A 26,110-nucleotide genomic window follows, 5' to 3' on the forward strand; every position below is an offset into this window, starting at 1 on the left:
TGGAGTAAATGCATAAACCTGTGTATTGCCTTGTTTCTAAGTGTCCATCAACAAACTGACATATTATAGGACATCAGGCAAAAGATTGTCCACGCTAGTCAGTGTTTTTAAAAGTTTATTTGGTCATTGAATACTCCCATTTCTGGTCACAAAATAACAAAAAAGAGAAAGAACATCTGATGACACAAATTGAACTTGTAGCACGCAGCAATATTCTAATCTGTAATAATAATAACTAAATTAAAAACCTTATGAAAATGTCAGACACAACTATTTTTTTGTATAAGAATTTATTACATTTGTGTTTAGAGTAATTCACCAACTTAAGATGTAGAGTAAGGAGAGAAGAAATATAAAGTATGGTTTAGTTGGCAGCGATGGTGTTCTGGATCCAGGAGACGTAGTTGCAGACCTTGGTGTAGACACCAGGATAGTTCTTGAGAGCACAGCCATAGCCCCAGGAGACAATACCCTGCAGCTGTCCGTTACACACCACAGGTCCGCCAGAGTCACCCTGCAGGAACAGGAAAGATTGATATACTAATTGCACAAGCTTCTATCAGAGACAATATGACTGTTGACATGACTTGAAACAAAAGTTAAAGTACAAAATACTTGGGGACAATTCCTACTTAAAATTATTTCATTTTATTTTTCAAAACATAAAAATACATATTTCTGTGTTTCTAGATATTTTAAGACATTTTACAAAGCAGCCACTAAATTAAGAATTGTCTTCTGTCAACATTACATTAAGGATATAGAATTGCACGTAATAATTATTTCAAAATGTAGTTCTATAGTTCATGACAGAATACAAGACAAATAATGAGGACTAGTCTACAAGCTGAGCTCAAGCGATAAAGCCAGGTGCGCTATCTTGTGCTTTGACAGGAACTAAAAATAGCGTAATTCTAGTATTACAAATAGATGGTAAAAAAAAGGTTATAAAAGAATCTTTACGTTGCTGACATTTTTTTGTAAGCGCTATACATTTAATAGAGTACAGCGAGCGCTATTAGAAGTGTTGCGCTCAAGCTCAAAAGTAAATAGTGCTGAAAATGTTGCACTTTTGTAGACCTAATGTAACATTTTTTCTTATAAATATGCATTTTAAAAGATAACAATATATTAAATAATGTATTTCAGTTATACTTGTCATGAATTGGATCTGCTCATTGCCGTGTCGCCGCGGCTCACAGATCCCCTCTGTATCACGTCACGTTGCCTAGCAACGTGACGCGGTATCTGGCTCTCCTCCTGACGTCAGAGTCTCCCTGCCTTCAAATCTCGGCGGGAGATCTGAATTGGCGCCCGTTTGTTTTCTCTGTTCTATCTCCCGGACCGGACCTGTGTGAGTAATTCTTTTTGTCTCCCTTGCCTGAATCCTTGCCTGAATACTCTCTGCCAGTTTGCCTAACCTGCTAATAAGGATTTTATGTTTGTTTACTAACCTGCATACAAGGACATTTGCTTTATCTAAACCTGCTAAAAGGAATATCTGTTTGTTTGATAATCATCATAAAGGGACATTTGCTTTATCCAAACCTGCTAAAAGGAATCTTTGTTTATTTACTAACCTGCTTAAAGGGACATTTGCTTTATCCAAACCTGCTAAAAGGAATCTTTGTTTATTTACTAACCTGCTTAAAGGGACATTTACTTTATCCAAACCTGCAAAAAGGAACCTCAGTTTGTTTACTAAACCTGCTTAAAAGGGACATTTGCTTTATCCAAACCTGCTAAAAGGAATCTTTGTTTATTTACTAACCTGCTTAAAGGGACATTTGCTTTATCCAAACCTGCTAAGAGGAATCTTTGTTTATTTACTAACCTGCTTAAAGGGACATTTACTTTATCCAAACCTGCTAAGAGGAATCTTTGTTTATTTACTAACCTGCTTAAAGGGACATTTACTTTATCCAAACCTGCTAAAAGGAATCTCAGTTTGTTTACTAAACCTGCTTAAAGGGACACTTGCTTATCCAAACCTGCTAAAAGGAATCCTTGTTTATTTACTAACCTGCTTAAAGGGACATTTGCTTTATTACTTGCTAAAGGAATTTCACTTAGTTTATTTATCTTCTTAAAAGGACATTTGCTTTCTTCAATCCTGAGTGGGTCACGTCCAGGATATTTCTCAGTGTGCTAGCGTGTGTTTTTTACTTTTCACGCTAGCAGTTGGGTTGAATCCTGAGCTGGTCCTTTACGGCTGACATTACAAACGGGCCATAAAAATGGACCCCACTGAATTATCCATGGCCGTGACCCACCAGGGACAGTTATTGGGATCTCATGCTACCCACTTACAATCCTTGGACGCAAAGTTGGATCAGATAACTATTTTACTTCAGAATATGGCTGCTCCTATACCTCCTAATCCTATTCCTTTGGATCCCTCTCCCCCTACGAATCCTACCAATCAGACACAAGCTCAGCTCAGTCCCAGGATACCTCTTCCGGACAAATATGATGGGAATCCTGAGGATTGTAGGGGTTTTTTGAATCAGTGTCGCCTTCATTTTCGGAATAGTCCAGTTCTCTTTGCAACTCCCTCCTCTAGAATCACTTTCCTTATATCCTTAATGAAAGGTAGAGCCTTAGCCTGGGTATCACCTTTGCTTGAAAAGAATGATCCAATACTCCAGGATGTGGATACATTTCTCTCTGTCTTTTCAAATGTCTTCGATAAGCCAGGGAGGTCTGCCGCTGCTGAAGCTTCTCTTCTAGACTTACGACAAGGTGGTCAACCTGTATCTCAATATGCCATTGAATTTCGCACTCTAGCTTCTGAGACTACCTGGAATCAGGGAGCTCTTAGAGCAGCTTTTCGCAAAGGACTCTCTGAACGTCTCAAAGATGAGTTGGTCTATCGTGAAATCCCAGAATCTCTAGAGGCTCTGATAAATCTTTGTATTTGTCTCGATTCCAGATACCGCGAACGCCAACAAGAAAGAGAGAGAAATCAGAAAGCTTCTAATCGTCCTTTTCGTCTGGTACCTCGTATCTCAAACCCTTTAACTCCCGTTTCTCCACCTTCCGATCAGACTGAACCAATGGAAATTGGCACCATTAGATTAACTGAAACTGAACGTCTGAGGAGACGATCTCTTGGACTGTGTTTATACTGTGGCCTTAAAGGACATTTATTAAAAGATTGTCCTACCAGACCGGTAAAAGCCAGGGCTTAACTTCTGTCCAGGGAACTAAGTTAAGCCAAATAGGATCTCATTCCCTCAATAATAAACTTTTTGTTCCGGTTACTCTTCAAATTGGAGGAGACAGGATTCATACTCAAGCTCTTATTGACTCTGGTGCTGGAGGAGTCTTCATCGATTCCACATTTGTAACTACTCACTCTATTCCATTAAGCAAAAAGGAATATTCTATTCCAGTCTCCACTGTTAGTGGAGATCCTTTGGGTCCCGGACTTATCCAGTTTGCTACTAGACCCATTCTCTTTTCTGTTGGAATTCTTCATTCAGAGACAATATGTTTTGATGTAATCTCGACTCCTCAATTTCCCATAATATTGGGTCTTCCCTGGCTCCAGTTACATAATCCTGTATTCTCCTGGACTCAAGGCGAACTCATTTCCTGGGGATATACTTGTCAAAATAGGTGTCTTCAGATTCCCACGAAAGTGCCTCTCACCATTGCTCTCACTATTGACACCTCTGGGTCGTTACCCACACCTTATCAAGATTACGTTGATGTTTTTTCCAAGAAAGAAGCAGAACGGCTTCCCCCACATCGTACTTTTGATTGCCCCATTGATCTACTTCCTGGGGCAACCTACCCTCGTGGCAAGACGTATCCGCTCTCAAGGCCAGAGAATGTTGCCTTAGAGGAATATATCCAAGATAGTTTGGCTAGAGGTTTTATTCGACCTTCCTCTTCTCCTCTTGGGGCTGGTTTCTTTTTTGTGGGAAAGAAGGATGGAGGACTGCGACCTTGTATTGATTATCGGGGTTTGAATCAAATCACAGTCAAGAATAGTTACCCTCTGCCTCTTATTCCTGAACTGTTCACTTATCTTCAAGGAGCTACAATATTTACCAAACTAGACCTTCGTGGTGCTTATAACCTTATTCGCATGCGCAAAGGAGACGAATGGAAGACAGCCTTTAACACTCGATTTGGGCATTATGAATATCTGGTTATGCCTTTTGGGTTGTGTAATGCCCCTGCTGTTTTTCAACACTTCGTCAATGAGATCTTTCGGGATTTTTTGAACTCCTTCGTCATTATCTACCTTGACGATATTTTAATTTTTTCTCACAATTATCAAGATCATGTACACCATGTCAGGAAGGTTTTGCAACGGTTACGAGACAATCATCTATTCGCCAAATTGGAGAAATGTTCATTTCATCAAAAATCCATACCCTTCTTGGGTTATGTAATATCTGAATCTGGATTTGAAATGGATCCGAATAAACTTTCTTCCATTTTGGATTGGCCTAGACCTGATTCTCTTAAGGCTCTACAACGGTTTCTTGGCTTCGCCAATTATTACAGGAAATTTATCAAAGGATTTGCTACTATTACTTCTCCTCTCACGTCACTCACTAGAAAGGGGCAAGATTGTAAAGAGTGGTCCCCAGAGGCTATTAAGGCCTTTGAGTCTCTCAAAAAGGCCTTTTCTTCTGCACCCATACTCCGTCACCCAAATCCGGATTTTCAATTTATCCTAGAAGTGGATGCTTCTTCTGTTGCTGCTGGGGCTGTTCTTTCCCAACGAATACCTGACACGGGTAAGATTCATCCTGTAGGTTTCTTTTCCAAGAAATTTACTTCTTCTGAATTAAATTATGACGTTGGCAATAAGGAATTATTAGCCATCAAGATGGCTCTGGACGAATGGAGGCATTGGTTGGAGGGTACTACCTTTCCATTTTCCATACTCACGGATCATAAAAATCTTCTTTATCTCCAAACTGCCAAACGATTGAATTCCAGACAAGCTCGTTGGTCTTTATTCTTTTCACGTTTTAATTACAATCTTTCCTATATTCCTGGTTCTAAGAATATAAAAGCGGATGCCTTATCCAGGCAGTTTCAATCTACCTCTACTCCAGAATCTGGTACCATACTTCATCCACAAGAAGTCATAGCTCAATTATCAACCTCTTGTTTACAGGAGTTACAGTCTGCTCAAAAGGATCTTCCTTCTTCCTTTAAATCTCCTGACGGTTTATTATTTGTTCCTGAACGTCTCCGTCCAAAGATTCTCCATTGGGCTCATGATAGTCCTCTCTCTGGACATCCTGGCGTCAGTAACACGACTCGGAATCTTAAACAGTATGTCTGGTGGCCTACTCTCTCTCAAGATGTTAAAGATTATGTCTCAGTTTGCACTCAATGTGCTACAAATAAAGCTCCTCGTCAACTCCCTTCTGGTTTACTTCAACCTTTACCCATTCCTCACCAGCCTTGGACCCATCTATCTATGGATTTTATTACAGACCTTCCTCTTTCTGCCGGAAACAACACTATTTTAGTGGTGGTTGACAGGTTTACGAAGTCTGCCCATTTCATTCCTTTGCCTGGTCTTCCATCTGCCAAGGGACTTTCTGAGCTTTTCCTTTTGCATATCGTGAGATTACATGGTTTTCCTTTGGACATCGTCTCCGATAGAGGGGTACAATTTGTTTCTCGGTTCTGGAAATGGCTCTGCAAACATTTTGGCACTACAATCTCTTTATCAACCTCTCATCATCCACAGTCTAATGGTCAAACCGAGAGAGTAAACCAATGTTTGGAGACTTACCTTAGACATTATGTGGACCATCATCATTCTAATTGGACTCGTTATCTTCCTTTAGCGGAGTTGGCCCATAATGCTCGTTACAATTCATCTCTTCAGTCTTCTCCCTTTTTTGCAGCTTATGGATTTCAACCCAGAACATTTCCTCTGTATACTTCCTCTTCTGAAAATCCTGCTTCTGATCAAACTGCTCGGAGATTAACTCGACATTGGCGTAAAATACGTGATCTTCTTTCCAAAGCTTCTAAAAGATACAAGTTTTTTGCTGATCGCAGACGGAAGAAGGCTCCTAATTTTCGTCCTGGAGACAAGGTGTGGATTTCTACTCGTCACCTTCATCTCAAACAACCTTCTATCAAATTGGGGCCTCGATATGTGGGTCCTTTCCGAATACTGGGTCAAGTTTGTTCTACTGCATATCGAGTTGCTCTTCCCAAGACTCTCAAAACTCACCCTGTGTTTCATGTTTCTCTCCTGAAACCGGTGAAATCTAATAGATTTTCTAAATCTCTGCCCAAACCTCCGCCTCTCTTGGTACAGGGACAGCCTGAGTTTGAGATTGCTCACATTCTGGATTCCAAACTTCGTGGCAAGAAACTATACTATCTCATCCATTGGAAGGGTTATCCGGTCACGGAACGGACTTGGGAACCAGCCCGGCATGTTCACGCCCCTGCTTTGATTAAAGCCTTTCACAAAGCTTATCCTGCTAGGCCTGGTCCTGTCCCCCGGAGGGGTCCTTGAGAGGGGGGTGCTGTCATGAATTGGATCTGCTCATTGCCGTGTCGCCGCGGCTCACAGATCCCCTCTGTATCACGTCACGTTGCCTAGCAACGTGACGCGGTATCTGGCTCTCCTCCTGACGTCAGAGTCTCCCTGCCTTCAAATCTCGGCGGGAGATCTGAATTGGCGCCCGTTTGTTTTCTCTGTTCTATCTCCCGGACCGGACCTGTGTGAGTAATTCTTTTTGTCTCCCTTGCCTGAATCCTTGCCTGAATACTCTCTGCCAGTTTGCCTAACCTGCTAATAAGGATTTTATGTTTGTTTACTAACCTGCATACAAGGACATTTGCTTTATCTAAACCTGCTAAAAGGAATATCTGTTTGTTTGATAATCATCATAAAGGGACATTTGCTTTATCCAAACCTGCTAAAAGGAATCTTTGTTTATTTACTAACCTGCTTAAAGGGACATTTGCTTTATCCAAACCTGCTAAAAGGAATCTTTGTTTATTTACTAACCTGCTTAAAGGGACATTTACTTTATCCAAACCTGCAAAAAGGAACCTCAGTTTGTTTACTAAACCTGCTTAAAAGGGACATTTGCTTTATCCAAACCTGCTAAAAGGAATCTTTGTTTATTTACTAACCTGCTTAAAGGGACATTTGCTTTATCCAAACCTGCTAAGAGGAATCTTTGTTTATTTACTAACCTGCTTAAAGGGACATTTACTTTATCCAAACCTGCTAAGAGGAATCTTTGTTTATTTACTAACCTGCTTAAAGGGACATTTACTTTATCCAAACCTGCTAAAAGGAATCTCAGTTTGTTTACTAAACCTGCTTAAAGGGACACTTGCTTATCCAAACCTGCTAAAAGGAATCCTTGTTTATTTACTAACCTGCTTAAAGGGACATTTGCTTTATTACTTGCTAAAGGAATTTCACTTAGTTTATTTATCTTCTTAAAAGGACATTTGCTTTCTTCAATCCTGAGTGGGTCACGTCCAGGATATTTCTCAGTGTGCTAGCGTGTGTTTTTTACTTTTCACGCTAGCAGTTGGGTTGAATCCTGAGCTGGTCCTTTACGGCTGACAATACTTATGCATATTGAATGTAAAATAAAGGTTTGTTTTTTTAACAAAAAGTTTTATCCGCAATTTTTAACACCAATGGTATATCATAAGGTGCTGGAATGTGAAACGCTTAAATGTGTATTTGTAACTAAGTTAAAATCTCCACTATTTTAGCTGACACAAGCTTTTCAGAGTGCCCCCATAAAAGTCTATTATGTGAAGGATTTAGTGCACCCTGCTATCCGACATCCAGATGTTAGCACGCTTGAACAATAAAAAAAAATACTTAAAACTTGTAAAATGAGACCAAAACTAAAAGTGCTATTGATTTATCTTGTAATCTGTATGTATAGTACAAAAAAAGTGTTTATACAATAGACTAAATTTGTTGTAAAACCAACATAACTCGCCTATTCATAGAGAAACGATAAAAGTCAAGTTTATGCAGTGGTAGGAGGAGTTACCTGGCAGGAATCCTTGCCTCCTTCCAGATATCCAACACAGATCATGTTGTTGGTGATCTCACCGGGGTAGGCATTGCTACACTGGGTACTAGTCAGAACGGGAGCGTCCACGCACTGCAGGAGATCTGGGGAGTTGGCTGTAAACAATGGTGAGAATAATTAAGCATATTCAAATTTATTCTGATGTAGAAATACATACCTCTAATTAAACACAATGGTCCCCATTTAAGAAGGTGTGGGCAGACAAATACCCATGCAGGGACATTTTCTGTCAAATTAAACTACAGTTATGGAGAATCATCTGGTGGTAGTTAAAGACTGTGTTATGCAATCCTGTCCTCTGCTCATCTTCCCCACCTCAGATGGTATAGAGGATTGGCAGTTGTAGGCTCATATGAATAAGACTTCACCATAAGATCTCTGAATCAAATGTATTAATTGCCAATATAGGAATTCTACTCTACCCCATGAATCTATGAACCTTTGTAGAGCATTATGTAAAATATTGGAACTTTATAAATAACACATAATAATAGTAATAATAATAATAATAATAATAATAATAATGGAATTCTTAAGAGAGGTAATAATATTGTATAGGTTATTGATGGGTTTACTCACTTCCGCTGCTGAGAGTATTTCCCCATCCAGAGATCAGACAGCTGGTGCCAGCGGCGGCACACCCAGAGGGCAGAGCCACAGAGTTCACATAGGAGTTGAGAGTAGCAGGAGAGGCGAGCTTGATGAGCATGATGTCATTGTCCAGGGTCCAGGAGTTGTAACCAGAATGTCTGATGACCTTGGCAGAATTGATGAACTGCTCAGTACCTTCACTGACAAAAATGTTGTGTTCTCCCAGTCTGACCTGGATGCTTCTGCAAAGGGGATAATTCAAATAATCATGAAAAATGCATATCAGTTGTACTCAATAAGGACAGTACCTACTTTTAGGGGCCGATTTATGAAAGTGCGAGCGGACATGATACGATGTAGCGTATCATGTCCGCTGCACATGGATAAATGCTGACAGCATACGCTTTCGGCATTTATCATTGCATCAGCAGTTCTTGTGAAGTCTTTTAGGACAATGTTGAATATAAGAATCAAATGCTATAACCACTTTCTATCCTCTCTCTCCCCTACATGTCATCCTCTCTCTTTTTCTCTGTCTCTTTTGTTCTCTCTCCTTTCCCCTCTCTTGTTCTATGCCTCCCTTTCCTACTCGTCTTTCTCTGTCTCTTTCTCTCTTACTCGCTATTTCTATCTATCTAAAATAGTATTTAGAGTGGTGAGACTTTAGTAAATGTGTAACACTCTCCCATTCTCAGATATGTCACCAAATCTTTATATTCTTTCAATCCTTCCACAAAAGGGTGTGTGGGGGTCTCAGCTGAGGATGGGCCCATCCTTTTAGAGGGCCGTACCACTACTCCAACCACAATGACCAATTTTTTGGCTCAATAACTGTCACTGTATTTAATTTAAAAATACTTTCAATTGTTAAGACAGTCACCTGGTGGCAGTAGAGAACACCAAGGAACAGAATTTTGAGTACTATATATATATGAGGAATATATATGAGATCTGCAGGGGAGGAGACTGTGATTGTATTTTATATCTGCTGGGGATTAGCGATTAAAGAATTATACATGTAGTCGGCATGACGCAGAGAGAGCTGTAGGGTGGGACATATTCAAGATGGTTATTGGCTTTAGATAAAACAAGTATCTTATTTGTTATTTCCAGGAGACACTGCAGGTGATCTTTCACTAGTCAAGTATCATTTGTGGTATCCCCTTTAACTCTTAATGTGTCTGGTGTATCAATAGGACATAGGAACTGAGGGCACATACATGTTTTGCTGTAATGGTTAAACCATCTGTAGTACTATTATTTTCATTTTCTTCATTATATTGCACAATGACTCTATATTATTATTATTCTTTATTTATAAAGCGCCGACAGATTCCGCAGCGCTTCCCATGGGTACAAGGATAACAGTAAAGTGGAGAAACAATACGATAAGACACAAATACAGGGGGAATTGAGGGCCCTATTCCCGTGGGAACTAACAATTGAAATCTCACTCTCTGAGAGGAAAACGTTAAAAGCCGTCAAATGCATTAATAGGCAGGTAAAAAATAGTATGTTTTATCCCTGACTTTTTAAAAAGACACATTAATGGCATAAAGAAAAGTATGCAAAGCCCTAAAACTACATCCTGATTTCTGCATTCCCTCATGATAGTAGGTAATCCTAATTGTGTGCTTGGTTTCACATCAAGAAAAACCAAACGATAAATCCTCTCACCATGGCATTGTCATATGCTCAAAGCTGTCTTTTATAGTCTTTTTAAAATGCTTTTATATTTATTTTGTGACTTCAAAGCTAGAGTTTATATTTATATTTATGTTTGTGGTCATCTCGGAATACTCCAGAGGTCACTTCATAACTAAAGAAACATGATACAGATATGTAAATGATGCAGCATAACCGTAAAAAGCTGAATAGAAAATATCACATTGACTTCTCCACAGATGGAAGATCTTTCACTTGACTCTCATTTCCATGGTGAAAAAAACAGCCAATCATCTTCCTCACACTTTGCTTTACTGCAATCTTATTGTATTTTGCTGAAATCTCACAAGATTTAATAGTAACCTTCATTGGACGGCGGAGCAAAATAATGTAATTGTTGATTTTTTTTCTTGAACAAATAAAGGCAACTATGTGATCTATAATGTGTTAATTACTTGATACTGACAATACCAAATATTTATATTTTCCATGAGAGAATAATATATAATTGTGTCTTTGGAGCATTGTCTTAACCTGATCAGATCTGCAGACCAGTCGGCTGGATCTAGGATATCTGGGTAGATGCACCAGATATTAGCAGTTATTGCAAATAATGTAATGAATACTGAAGTATGGAAGCTTACAATATACTACATGATCCATAAACCTGCATGTAATGTATATTTATACAATCCATATGACTTACGCTTTGTAGCAGTGAGCAGCAGACACAACCCACTGGCTGTTAATCAGGGACCCACCACAGAAATGGTAACCGGAGTTCAGGGACACCTGGAATGGAAGAGCGTTCTTACCACAGGTGTAACCTCCTACGATCTTATCATCATCCAATGCAGCTGAGAAAAGGAGGAATAAGCAGGGTGAGATGCCTTAAACATATAACAGGTATCATATATCTTGTTTAGGCTCTTACAAGTTTGTTGTTAGTTAATTGTACTTACAGGGACAGTAAAGTTCAAATTAAACTTTCATGATTCAGACAGAGGGCTCCAATTATCAAGCTGCCTGTGCAGCTTAGGAGCGCTTCAGTGCACACTCACATGAGCGAGCTTGTAGACAATAGTTAATAAGTAGTGGTCATCAGAATGCAGCTTCTCAAACTGTACACCAGCTCTTAGCTAGTGAATTAAAATCACCCTTGACAAGTCTAATGGATTAACAGCCCCTGCTCATGCGCGATTGACCCCTGCTCATGCGCGATTGGCCTTGCATGAGCAGAGGGCGGCATTGCACATGCAGTCACTTGCGCAATATTAAATACCACAAAAACTGAATGAAGCAAATTAGATAATAAAAGTAAATTGGAAAGTTGTTTAGAATTTCTTGTTCTTTTAGAATAAAAAAAAATGTGTTTCTTGTTCTTTAAATATTGTTTATAACATTATAATTCTGTAAATTTATCACTTTGACAATTGATTTGATTTTCATATGCGTTTTTCACATTTTATCCAAAATAAGTAAATGAACAATCTGTTACTTGAGCTGGTGACAAGTGAGACAAGAGTCATGCAAATAATATATTGAGTAAAGGAATCCTGCATTTTGGTGTAAATCCATATCAATTATCACTCTTTTGAATAATTTTGGCTGAATAAATCGTGTTGGCAAATAAGCTCTAATATTGTAAACCAGGGGCATAAAGTATATTTACTAACTTATTAATAGGGATGGGCGAATGTGTTTATATCCGAATTCGAATGTTAGAACGAATGTTATTGTAGAAATTCGATTTACATAATAGAATGTTGATAAGAACGAATATTCTTAAAAATTCGATTTTCGAATGTTATTACAGTTTTCAAATGTCACATTCGAATTTGACTGTCACATTAGAATTCGAATGTTATATTCGAATTCGAATGTTACATTCGAATATCACATTCAAATTCAAATATTACATTTATATAACACAATTGTAGACTAGAAACACTATTTCGAATGTCACATTCGAATCGAATATCACATTCGAATCGAATGTCACATTCAAATTCGAATATTACATTTATTAAACACAGTTGTAGACTAGAAATACTATTTCAAATTTGAATGTCACATTCAAATTCGAATGTCACATTCAAATTCGAATATTACATTTCGAAATTGAATGAATACATAGCTAAACATTCTATTATTCGAACGAATATTTTCGAATTTTAATTGAAAAATTCGAAAACGAAAATTCGAAAATAGAATGTTAGAATGTTATATAAACATTCGAAATTCGATTCGAACGAACGAATGTATAAAAATTTGTTTTAAATTTCGAATTTTTAGAAACATTCGCCCATCCCTACTTATTAACTCATAGTACTTGTTAGTGGTGAATTCCTTTAGCATACGGCATCTCAATGATCTCATTGCTTCCTCTAATGCATGAGTGAAAGTTTTGGATGTTTTGTTAAAAATAAACCATTGTGGCTGCAAATTTTCACTCTCAGCAAATGTTAAATCATTGCCAAATTATTTTAGTTTTTCTAATCTTAACCTTCCTTTTACTGAATGTAACATTAGCATAAACTTGAGTGTAAGTTTAAGGAATTTATCATTCAAATACAATATTCAAATGTTATATTTAGAATTTAAATGTTAACTACAGTTCAAGTGAAATATTTCACCAGTCAAATGCCAAATGTAAAAGAAAAACTGCATTTACCCACTCATACTTCCTGATTAAATCTAAACGTTTATTATTCAGTCCCTAGTAGAAACCAATGTATTTATGATTTATTAAAGATTCATTAACAATTATAAATGGCAGAAAAATAATCATAAAATGTTAAGCAGTTTTATATCTAATTCAGATAAGAAAAAGTATAAATATTTATGTGATAGAGAACTTACCAGCTGCTCCAAGGAGCATACAGATCAGAAGGAACTTCATGTTGACAATGGATGTTGGGTGAAGAAAAAGCTGCTTTTTATACAGTTTGTTAATCTTTATCTCCCCATATTTTCTATATTTAATGTATGCAAACAAGGTAAATAAGATACACATGACATGCAGAAGGTCATTAGAAAGTTTATCTCTGGCCTTGTATGAAGAGTTAATCACGTAGTCATGTAAACTGCACATGTTCATACAAAGCTATAAAATTATAACCCGGGAACAGTGATGCAAGAGAGGCAATAAATCTCACTTCTGAAATACGAGAAAATATAAAAACTCTACAGTATTCGTAAATTAAGTAGTGAACTTAAATTCATCTGGGGTCCATTCATTAAGAGGGGAATGGCAGGTGAACATTTCAATTCCAATCTTAACTGTGCATTATAAAGAACCAAACCCAGTGAGTATCACCTGTAAGAATAGCGGAGTTAGCCCAGCACATGGCACAGTTAATATTGTGTACTCTTAACCTAAAATATGAGAATTGCAGGTGAATTTTATGCAGCATTAACTATGCATTGTGCAGGGCTGACTCAGCTCATCTTTCAGGAGATACTCATTGGGTTTGGCCCTTGATATTGCATAGTTAATGAACGATTTTAAATCACCTACAATTCATCTCTTTGTTAATAGAGCCCATCTACAATCAGCATATTCAGCTTGATGGTGGCAAAATTACTGGTTGTCTCTAATATTAAAAGTCATGAACTTTGCTAGTCTTTAGATTGCTATCTACATATTGCCCCTTCATTTTCTCTATTTTAGTTGCACACAGTCAATCATTTTTTTCTATCCATTTCCACTCACCAGAGAATTCTAATTTCTGCTACTTCTGGATACAAAGGACTATACTACAAGTGAGGTGCAAGCATTTGTGCGCAAGCGATATAGTGTTTTCACAAGCATTTTCTATTGTTCTGATATTGAGGAAAATTGCAATTTATGTTTCAATTCTTACAGCGATCTCAGAGCTATGGTTAACTGTTTCTGAAACTAAAAATTTGCACAAAATATGAAAAAATAAATTGCAAAATACAGTTACACTCATAATAACAGTATCTAATAAAAATATTTAAAAAAAATATTACACAAAAAAGTTAAGGATCAAAGATAAGAGATCTCGGGTTTAAGAAAAATTAGAAAGCCACCAAAGGACATTAACCCCTTAACGACGCATGTCGTACAGGGTACGTCTTACACAAGCTGGTCTTTAAAGAACAGCGATGTACACTGTACGTTGTTAAGGGTTTCAAGCGGCTGGAAGCGATCCTGATCGCTTCCAGCCGCTTTCAAGGTATTGCAGTGATGCCTCAATATTGAGGCATCACTGCAATACCTTTTTAGGCACAGCGATGCAGAGAGAGCCACTCTGTGGCCCTCTCTGCATCGGTCAGTGATGGTGCCGATCGTTGGTGGGTGGGAGCCATTGCAGGGAGGTGGGTGGGCGGCCCATCACTGGGGAACTTCCTTCCGGCTGTTCTATATACCGGGTGCGCGATCTAAGGCAATTGTGGAGTTTTGTTTTTTGCTGGGAGAGGGTGGTGGGTGCAGAGGAGGGGTGATCGAGGGGTGATCTGGGGGTAATCTGGAAGGGGGAGGGTGTAGGGTATGGAGGGGGGCAGCTACACTACAGAAAATGTTAGGTTTCAAATAAATAAATAAAGTTATTTTGCAAAGTGGGTACTAGCAGACAGCTGCCAGTACGCAAAATGGTGACTAATAGTTAGTGGGGGGAGGGTTAGAGAGCTCTTTGGGGGGGGGATCAGGCAGGTTGGGGGCTAAGGGGGGGATCCTACACAGCAGAATATGATTATTATTTTTTTAAATAATAAAAAAAACAAAATAAAACTTTTATTTTAGCACTGGCAGACTTTCTGCCAGTACTTAAGATGGCGGAGACAATTGTGGGGTGGGGGAGGGAAGAGAGCTGTTTGGGAGGGATCAGGGGGTGGGATGTGTCAGGTGGGAGGCTGATTTCTACACTAAAGCCAAAATTAACCCTTCAAGATCCCTACAAGATACCTAATTAACCCTGTCACTGCTGGGCATAATACAAGTTTGGTGCGCAGCGGCATTTAGCGGCCTTCTAATTACCAAAAAGCAATGCCAAAGCCATATATGTCTGCTATTTCTGAACAAAGGGGATCCAAGAGAAGCATTTACAACCATTTGTGCCATAATTGCACAAGCTGTTTGTAAATAATTTCAGTGAAAAACCTAATATTTGTGAAAAGTTTGTGAAAAAGTGAACAATTTTATTTATTTGATCGCATTTGGCGGTGAAATGGTGGCATGAAATAGACCAAAATGGGCCTAGATCAATACTTTGGGATGTCTACTAAAAAAAAATATACATGTCAAGGGATATTCAGGGATTCCAGACAGATATCAGTGTTCCAATGTAACTATTGCTAATTTTGAAAAAAATGGTTTGGAAATAGCAAAGTGCTATTTGTACTTATTGCCCTATAACTTACAAAAAAAGCAAAGAACATGTAAATATTGGGTATTTCTAAACTCAGGACAAAATTTTGAAACTATTTAGCATGAGTGTTTTTTGGTGGTTGTAGATGTGCAACAGATTTTGGGGGTCAAAGTTAGAAAACGTGTTTTTTTCCATTTTTTCATCATATTTTATAAAAAAAAATTATGGTAAATTATAAGATATGATGAAAATAATGGTGTCTTTAGAAAGTCCATTTAATGGCGAGAAAAATGGTATATAATATGTGTGGGTACAGTAAATGAGTAAGAGGAAAATTGCAGCTAAACACAAACACAGCAGAAATGTAAAAATAGCCTTGGTCCTTAAGGGAAAGAAATTGAAAAATGGCCTTGTTCTTAAGGGGTTAATATAGAGATACATACAGATACATTGCTAAAGATGTGTATGTTTACTGTAAATATTTCACATTCCAATGTTCTGCACATAACAGAATATGTATTTGGAAATAGATATTCCTATATACATCTATATACTGTATATCTATACCTATATATAATTATTTATTTATATATATATATATATATACAGGTGGCCCTCGTTTTACAACGGTTCAATTTACACCGTTTCAGAATAACAACCTTTTTTTCCAGTCATGTGACTGCTATTGAAAAGCATTGAGAAGCAGTGCATTTATTAAAATAGCCAGTAGGTGGAGCTGTCCGCTTGTGTTGCAGCAAAGCCAAGCAAGCTGAAATGAATCAGTTTAACCAGACCTGAGCTATCGAGCAGATTTCAAAGGAACAAGATCTTCCTGTCTATAAATCAGTCCAGATTGGAATGCATATAAAGAACTGTTTGCAGAAAAATGCAAGTGAAGTCTGTGTTGTGTGATTATTTTATTAGGTTTATAATGCTGTTTAGCAAATGTTTTTGTTCATTTAACTTAGTTTAATTATATATTCTGTGTTGTGTGATTATTTTATTATGTTTATAATGCTGTTCAGCATTTAAAGTCTTCATTTCAAAGCTTTAAAAATAATGTATTAGGTGTTACTCATGACAATTTTAAGAGGGGCCTGGAACCTAACTCCCTCACTTCCCATTGACTTACATTATAAACTGGGTTTCAATTTACAACGGTTTCGATTTACAACCATTCCTTCTGGAACCTAACCCCGGCGTAAACTGAGGGCTACCTGTATATATATATATATATATATATATATATATATATATATATATATATATATATATATATATATATATATATATATATATAAACAAATATACAGTATTTGTGTTAAAACCCATCAGATATATGTAGATTAATACATTATTTACAAAGACCATTTTAAAACAAGGATACTCTTTTTACATTTTTACTTTTGTATAATTATGTAAATGCAATGTTTGAACAAAACAGAACTATGGGAAATGGAAGGAAAATATCCAGTTGTGTCTAAGAGAAATATACAACAATGAAGGTTAATTATTTTAGCTAACGCTTATAAATGTGAAAGTAGAAATATTTTGACAGAGAGGACATACAAAGAGATACAATCTCTATAAGTAAGAAATTGAATTATTGATCATCAATAACCTATAATGATTTAGAAGTATTTAATAAGATTTTGAATTCCCATTTATAAATTGTGGTTGGATTTGCTTTTCTTATAAGTTTTAATATCATCTAGTAGATTTTTACAAATACCACTATTGTGCTCTTTGTCTAAAATGACCATCCCCCGCATGTACCCACACACTTGAACACAATATCCTTATTATTTTCTAAGCTTTTATTAAAGAGACAGTCAACACCAGAATTTTTGTTGTTTTAAAAGATAGATAATCCCTTAATTACCCATTCTCCAGTTTTGAACAACCAACACAGTTATAATAATACACGTCAAAAGGCATTTAGATTAGAGGCGGCCTTCAAGGTCTAATAAATTATCATATGAACCTCCTAGGTTTAGCTTTCAGCTAAGAATACCAAGAGAACAAAGCAAAATTTGTGATAAAAGTAAATTGGAAAGTTGTTTAAAATTACATGCCCTATTTGAATCATGAAATGTTTTTTTGGACTTGACTGTCCCTTTAACCCCTTAATGACCACAGCACTTTCCATTTTCTGTGCATTTGGGACCAAGGCTATTTTTACATTGTTGCAGTGTTTGTGTTTAGCTGTAATTTTCCTCTTACTCATTTACTTTACCCACACATATTATATACCATTTTTCTCGCCATTAAATGGACGTTCAAAAGATACCATTATTTTCATCATATCTTATAATTTGCTATAAAAAAAATACAAAATCTGATTAAAACATGGAAAAAAACACACTTTTTCTAACTTTGACCCCCCAAATCTGTTACACATCTACAACCACCAAAAAACACCCATGCTAAATAGTTTCTAAATTTTGTCCTGAGTTTAGAAATACCCAATATTTACATGTTCTTTGCTTTTTTTGCAAGTTATAGGGCAATAAATACAAGTAGCACTTTGCTGTTTCCAAACACTTTTTTTCAAAATTAGCACTAGTTACATTGGAACACTGATATCTTTCAGGAATCTCTGAATATCCCTTGACATGTATATATATTTTTTTTAGAAGACATCCCAAAGTATTGATCTAGGCCCATTTTGGTATAATTCATGCCACCATTTCACCGCCAAATGCAATCAAATAAAAAAAAAATGTTCACTTTTTCACAAAATTTTTCACAAACTTTAGGTTTCTCACTGAAATTATTTACAAACAACTTATGCAATTGTGGCATAAATGGTTGTAAATGCTTCTCTGGGATCCCCTCTGTTCATAAATAGCAGACATATATGGCTTTGGCTTTGCTTTTTGGTAATTAGAAGGCTGCTAAATGCTACTGTGCACCACACTTGTATTATGCCGAGCAGTGAAGGGGGTTAATTAGGGAGCATGTAGGGAGCTTCTATGGTTAATTTTAGCTTAAGTGTAGTGTAGTAGACAACCCCAAGTATTGATCTAGGCCAATTTTGGTATATTTCATGCTACCATTTCACCGCCAAATGCGATGAAATTAAAAAAACACGTTACATTTTTCACAAACTTTAGGTTTCTCACTGAAATTATTTACAAACAGCTTGTGCAATTATGGCACAAATGGTTGTAAATGCTTCTCTGGGATCCCCTTTCTTGTATTGATCTAGGCCCATTATGGTATATTTCATGCCACCATTTCACCGCCAAAAGCGATTAAATAAAAAAAATTGTTCACTTTTTCACTAACTTTTTCACAAACTTTAGGTTTCTCACTGAAATTATTAACAAACAGCTTGTGCAATTATGGCACAAATGGTTGTAAATGCTTCTCTGGGATCCCCTATGTTCATAAATAGCAGACATATATGGCTTTGGCGTTGCTTTTTGGTAATTAGAAGGCCGCTAAATGCCGCTGCGCATCACACATGTATTATGGCTAGCAGTGAAGGGGTTAATTAGGTAGTTTGCAGGGAGTTTGCAGGGTTAATTTTAGCTTTAGTGTAGAGATCAGCCTCCCACCTGACACAACACCCCCCCTGATCCCTCCCAAACAGCTCTCTTCCCTCCCCCACCCCACAATTGCCCCTGCCATCTTAAGTACTGGCAGAAAGTCTCTGCCTTTTTGGGAGCCATCTTGGGTACTGGCAGCTGTGTGCATGTACCCAATTTAGAATAAAATACAATTATTATTTTTTATTATTTTTTTTTTCTGTAGTGTAGCTTCCCCCCCAAAGACCCCCTCCCAGATCCCTTAGATCAGTTTTTTTATGCATTCCCTTCTCCCTTTCTCTCACTTATTGACTAACATTTTTCTGTAGTGTAGCGGTTCCCACCCGCTCCCTCCCCGAGCACGCGCCCTCCCGCCACCCCCGTGCACGTGCACACATCCACGCGCGCCCCCGGCGACCCGCCCCCGATCCCGCCCCCCCTAACTGATTGGAGCCATCGATGGCCGCCCACCCACCTCCCAGACCGGCTCCCACCCACCAACGATACCGGCCATCGATGTCCATTGCAGAGAGGGCCACAGAGTTTCTCTTTCTGCACTGGAGGAGTAAGAAAGGTTATTGCAGCTGGAAGCAAGCAGGACCACTTCCAGCTGCTTTCCAGACTGAGGACGTACAGGGTACGTCCTCAGGCGTTAACTGTATTTTTTTTGAGGACGTACCCTGTACGTCCTCGGTCATTAAGGGGTTAAGGTCACTCTGTTTTTTTGATAGATTAAACTTTACTTTGTTAATTTTTTCATCTGACAGATTCTTTATATCTTGTACCATTTTTTTAAAGGTTTCTATAATTGAACTTCATATTAAAACTTAATCAAACTTGCACTCACCAATGTGTTAAAAGTTGAGGATCGGTATTTACTCCATCCCCAGGGTTTCACCTCCTTACCATAAGAGTCACTCTTCTCAAAACAAAACGTGAATTATGGAGACTGCAATATCCTCATTTGTGTGTAGTTAAACTTCGAAAGTTGGTCACAGCTAACAGTAATTCACCCAAAGAGCTTTAAGAAAGCGCAATTCTAATTGCAAAATGCGTTAGATGGCCTAGAGGATCCTTGTGTCTGTGTTTTAAAAAGATTTACAATTTTTGTTGTTTTAAAAGATAGATAATCCCTTAATTACCCATTCCCCAGTTTTGAACAACCAACACAGTTATAATAATACACGTTTTACCTCTGTAATTACCTTGTAAGCCTCTGCAGACTGCCCCCTTATTTCAGTTCTTTTGACAGACTTGCATTTTAACCAATCAGTGCTCACTCCTCGGGAAATTCACGTGAGTGAGCTCAATGTTATCACATGAACTTATGCCCTCTAGTGGTGAAAAACTGTCAAAAGGCATTTAGATTAGAGGCGGCCTTCAAGGTCTAAGAAATTACCATATGAACCTCCTAGGTTTAGCTTTCAGCTAAGAATACCAAGAGAACAGAGCACATGTGTAAAAGTGCTATCAGGCAGGGCACATTGCAAAAATGCCCCACCTTTAGTAATTAATGCTATATTAGCCTCTTATTTTTTTTTATTATATTAAAATGGCGAGATGTTTTTTACCCCCCCCAAAAAAAATGTTATTACCCAACTATGCCACTAACTTTGCAATGTAATTTTTTTTTATATATAAACTTTTTTTAAATTTTTTTAATAAACTTTTTATTTTATTACCCCCCCAAAATCGAAGGGCGCTGTGGGGGCTTCCTTTGGGGGGGCATTGCCCCACTTGCCCCAATGGAGGAGCCTCCACTGCCCTCCTCTCTCTCTTTTATGGAAGCAGTTAGAGACAGAGCGCACAGAGATCAACTTTTATTACAAATTTAAAAACTCAACCGTTACAGCCTGTGTGCAAGTAATGACATTTAAAATAAAAGTTGATCTCTGCGCGTTCTGTCTCTAACTGTGTCCATAAAAGAGAGGAGGGACTGAGCTGTGATTGTAGACTAGCTTTCAGCAGGTATAGATTTACCACCGGAGATTGAGATATGAAAACAAGGAAAGACTCAAAACAGAGGAAGCCCCAGCCGTTTTTTTAGCGCAGGAATTTTTTTCTTTTTTAAATGTGCTGAGCACTGCTTTTTTGTCCCCAGATTGTAGCTTTGGAAAGTGGTATAGCCCTAGCACTGAAAAATCTGCAGCGTGTGTCTAAAGCACTTTTGCAGTCAACTCTCCTCCCAAGTGCGTTGCTTAGCAGATCCAGTGATCCAGCACAACCATTGGCCCACAAAATTTGATTGCTCTGTTTCAGACTGTGCTAATGTCCCCACGCTGTTAGCACTGCTGCCAAACAATAGTTAAAAAATGTTTTGTCACAAAATAATCACACACACAAAGTAAAAGTAAATAAATCTTACAATTGAATTGACAATGCGCTCCTACAAATGACCGTTGCACTAGCTTGAGAAGAGGAAACGGTTGTATATCGATCTGCTCTGTGTGTTGTCCTTTCCCACGTGGAGGAGGTGTCAAGAACCTGCGTATCCTTTGCAGGTTACTAAGTGATAGCACATAGCAGAATTCTACAGGCTCTGACTTCTTCACTTCAATAGCGTGCACTTCTATTCTTGCCTTTTAAATATGAATGACGTCCTCTGGTGTAAACCCGCCCCCCATGCAGTATAAGCCAATGGGATTTATGATTTCTTTTTTTTTTTTTTTTGGACGTCTATGTTTTAACGTCCGTATAGGAAATAAATGGGGTGAAGTAATTTACATATCAAGGGACACACTGCACATGTGTAAAAGTGCTATCAGGCAGGGCACATTGCAAAAATGCCCCACCTTTAGTTATCAATGCTATATTAGCCTCTTATTTTTTTTTATTATATTAAAATGGCGAGATGTTTTTTAACCCCCCCCCAAAAAATGTTATTACCCAACTATGCCACTAACTTTGCAATGTAATTTTTTTTTATATATAAACTTTTTTTTATTTTTTTTTAATAAACTTTTTATTTTATTACCCCCCCAAAATGGAAGGGCGCTGTGGGGGCTGCCTTTGGGGGGGCATTGCCCCACTTGCCCCAATGGAGGAGCCTCCACTGATTAGAAGGCTGATAAATGCCACTGTGCACCACACTTGTATTATGCCGAGCAGTGAAGGGGTTAATTAGGGAGCATGTAGGGGGCTTCTAGGGTTAATTTTAGCTTTAGTGTAGAGTAGTAGACAACCCCAAGTATTGATCTAGGCCAATTTTGGTATATTTCATGCTACCATTTCACTGCCAAATGCGATCAAATTAAAAAAAAAACGTTACATTTTTCACAATTTTAGGTTTCTCACTGAAATTATTTACAAACAGCTTGTGCAATTATGGCACAAATGGTTGTAAATGCTTCTCTGGGATCCCCTTTGTTCAGAAATAGCAGACATATATGGCTTTGACATTGCTTTTTGGTAATTAGAAGGCCGCTAAATGCCGCTGCGCACCACATGTGTATTATGCCAAACAGTGAAGGGGTTAATTAGGGAGCTTGTAGGGAGTTTGTAGGGTTAATTTTAGCTTTAGTGTAGTGTAGTAGACAACGCAAAGTATTGATATAGGTCCATTTTGGTATATTTCATGCCACCATTTCACCGTCAAAAGCGATTAAATAAGAAAAATTGTTCACTTTTTCACTAACTTTTTCACAAACTTTAGGTTTCTCACTGAAATTATTTACAAACAGCTTGTGCAATTATGGCACCAATGATTGTAAATGCTTCTCTGGGATCCCCTTTGTTCAGAAATAGCAGACATATATGGCTTTGGCGTTGCTTTTTGGTAATTAGAAGGCCGCTAAATGCCACTGCGCATCACACATGTATTATGGCTAGCAGTGAAGGGGTTAATTAGGTAGTTTGTAGGGAGCTTGCAGGGTTAATTTTTGATTTAGTGTAGAGATCAGCCTCCCACCCGACACAACACACCCCCTGATCCCTCCCAAACAGCTCTCTTCCCTCCCCACCCCACAATTGTCTCCGCCTTCTTAAGTACTGGCAGAAAGTCTGCCAGTACTAAAATAAAAGGTATATATATATATATATATATATATATATATATATATTTTTTTTTTTTTAAATGTAAGCATATTTACATATGCTGATGTGTAGGATCCCCCCTTGGCCCCCAAACTCCCTTATCCCCCCCCCCCAAACAGCTCTCTAACCCTCCCCCTCTGCCTTATTGGGAGCCATCTTGGGTACTGGCAGCTGTCTGCCAGTACCCAATTTAGAATAAAATTCAATAATTATTTTTTATTATTTTTTTTTCTGTAGTGTAGCTTCCCCCCAAAGACCCCCTCCCAGATCCCTTAGATAATTTTTTTATGCATTCCCTCCCCCCTTTCTCTCACTTATTGACTAACATTTTTCTGTAGTGTAGTGGTTCCGGTTCCCGCCCGCTCCCTCCCTGTGCACGCGCCCGCCCGCCCCCCCGTGCACACATGCACGTCCATGCAAGCCCCCGGCGACCCGCCCCCGATCCCGTCCCCCTAACTGATTGGAACCATCGATGGCCATCCACCGTCTCCTAGACCGGCTCCCACCCACCAACGATACCGGCCATCGATGTCCGGTGCAAAGAGGGACACAGAGTGGCTCTTTCTGCACCGGAGGGGTAAGAAAGGTTATTGCAGGATGCCTCGATATCGAGGCATCACTGCAATAACCGGAAAGCAGCTGGAAGCAAGCAGGATCGCTTCCAGCTGCTTTCCAGACTGAGGACGTGCAGGGTACGTCCTCAGGCGTTAACTGTATTTTTTTTGAGGACATACCCTGCATGCCCTCGGTCATTAAGGGGTTAAGGTCACTCTGTTTTTTGATAGATTAAACTTTACTTTGTTAATTTTTTCATCTGACAGATTCTTTAAATCTTGTACCAATTTTTTAAAGGTTTCTATTATTGAACTTCATATTATAACTTAATCAAACTTGCACTCACCAATGTGTTAAAAGTTGAGGATCAGTATTTACTCCATCCCCAGGGTTTCACCTCCTTAACATAAGATTCACTCTTCTCAAAACAAAAACGTTAATTATGGAGACTGCAATATCCTCCTTTGTGTGTAGTTAAACTTCAATAGTTGGTCACAGCTAACAGTAAATCACCCAAAGAGCTTTAAGAAAGCGCAATTCTAAGTGCAAAATGCGTTAGATGGCCTAGAGGATCCTTGTGTCTGTGTTTTAAAAAGATTTACATTAAAAGTTTTACATTTTAAATTTCCCTCCTTGGGTGATTTACTATTATCTGTGATCAAATATTGATTTATTGCAATCTCCATTCTTCACATATTTTGCTTTTATTATTGGACCCTTCTCATGTATAGAATAAAACCTTTTTCGTCTACATTTCCACTGGTATTATCTTTTCTAATTAATTCCCTTTCAGCAGCTGTTTCAGTGAAATATATTTTTAGTATCAAAGATCTTATAAATGTTTTTGCATCTATGTATGTTTCCAATGTATTAAAGGGACACTCAAGTCAAATATAAACTTTCATGATTCAGATAGAGCAGCAATTTGAAACAACTTTCTAATTTACTTCCATTAACTAAATGTGCACAATTTTCTTATATTTACACTTGTCGAGACACCAGCTCCTACTGAGCATGTGCAAGATTTCACAGAATATATGTATATGCATTTGTGATTTGCTGATGACTGTCACATGATATGTATATGCATTTGTAATTGACTGATGGCTGTCACATGGTACAGGGGGAGTGGAAATAGACATACTGTAACTTTTAAACTTTTTAGAAAAAAATCTACTACTCATCTGAAGTTCAGACTAAGTGCTATTGCATTGTCTTGTTATCTTTCATATGTTGATTATGCAAATCTACTGTGTTTACTGGTCCTTTAAGTCCTGAGTGACTAAAACCCTTTTTTACTACAGTTCCACTGGTATTATCTTTTCTAATTATTTCCCTTTCAGCAGCTGTTTTAGTGAAATATATTTTTAGGATCAAAGATCTTATACATTTATTTACATCTATGTATGTTTCAAATTTATTAAAGGGACACTCAAGTCAAAATTAAACTTTCATGAATCAGATAGAGCATGTCATTTTAAACAACTTTCCAATTTACTTCCATTAATGAAATGGGCACAGTCTTCTTATATTTACACTTGTTGAGACACTAGCTTCTATTGAGCATGTGCAAGATTTCACAGAATACTGTATATGTATATGCATTTGTGATTGGCTGATGACTGTCACATGGTACGTGTATGCATTTGTGATAGGCTGATGACTGTCACATGGTACGTGTATGCATTTGTGATAGGCTGATGGCTGTCAAATGGTACAGGGGGAGTGGAAATAGATATAACTTTAATATTTGTCAGAAAATAATCTACTACTCATTTGAAGTTCAGAAGTGCTATTTTATTGACTTGTTATTATGCATTTGTTGATTATTTTACTGGTCCTTTAAGCTCTGCAGTTAGTGTAAACCCTTAGATAAAATTGATTTTGGTTCTTGTGCTAATTCATAACTACTCAGATTGTAGATACCATTTTCTTTATTAATATGTTTTATCATCTGCTTTTGTCCTTGGGTTTTACATAGGCCCCTCCCACATTTGCCTCTTTTGAGAAACTTATTTTTTGTTGTATTTTCTTTCTGTCTTCCCTTATTCGTTTCCTCTTGGTCGATCTTGGACCTCTTTCTAAAACAAAATACTGTACCTCCTACTAGATACTAAATTGTTGTTTATCTGACAGTTGGGCCAGTGGGGAAAAGTGGTTATTTAGAGGGATATTTAAATCCTTACTAACAACTTTTAAATACGTTGCTCTTATTTGCTCCCCCCTCCTATTTTCTAAAGTACTCATAACGCTTTTATTCTACCTGCATAATAGTCCAAAATTTCCATTATCCTGTTGAATTCTTTCTTTCCTTTAAACTGGTACCCAT

General features: G+C 37.8%; 1 protein-coding gene across 1 annotated transcript; it reads right to left on the reverse strand.

The window, feature by feature from the left end:
• Nucleotides 1-364: 364 nt before the first annotated feature.
• Nucleotides 365-13,245, reverse strand: LOC128639645 (trypsin-like). The gene is made up of 5 exons (XM_053691772.1): nt 13,191-13,245; nt 11,035-11,185; nt 8,652-8,905; nt 8,031-8,167; nt 365-514 (listed from the first exon to the last, which is right to left on the reverse strand). Exons 1-5 carry the CDS (start codon nt 13,228-13,230, stop codon nt 365-367), a joined length of 732 nt encoding a protein of 243 aa, XP_053547747.1. The 5' UTR covers nt 13,231-13,245.
• Nucleotides 13,246-26,110: the final 12,865 nt, after the last annotated feature.

Source organism: Bombina bombina, chromosome 9 (genome assembly GCF_027579735.1).
Source record: "Bombina bombina isolate aBomBom1 chromosome 9, aBomBom1.pri, whole genome shotgun sequence".
Classification (NCBI taxonomy): domain Eukaryota; kingdom Metazoa; phylum Chordata; class Amphibia; order Anura; family Bombinatoridae; genus Bombina; species Bombina bombina.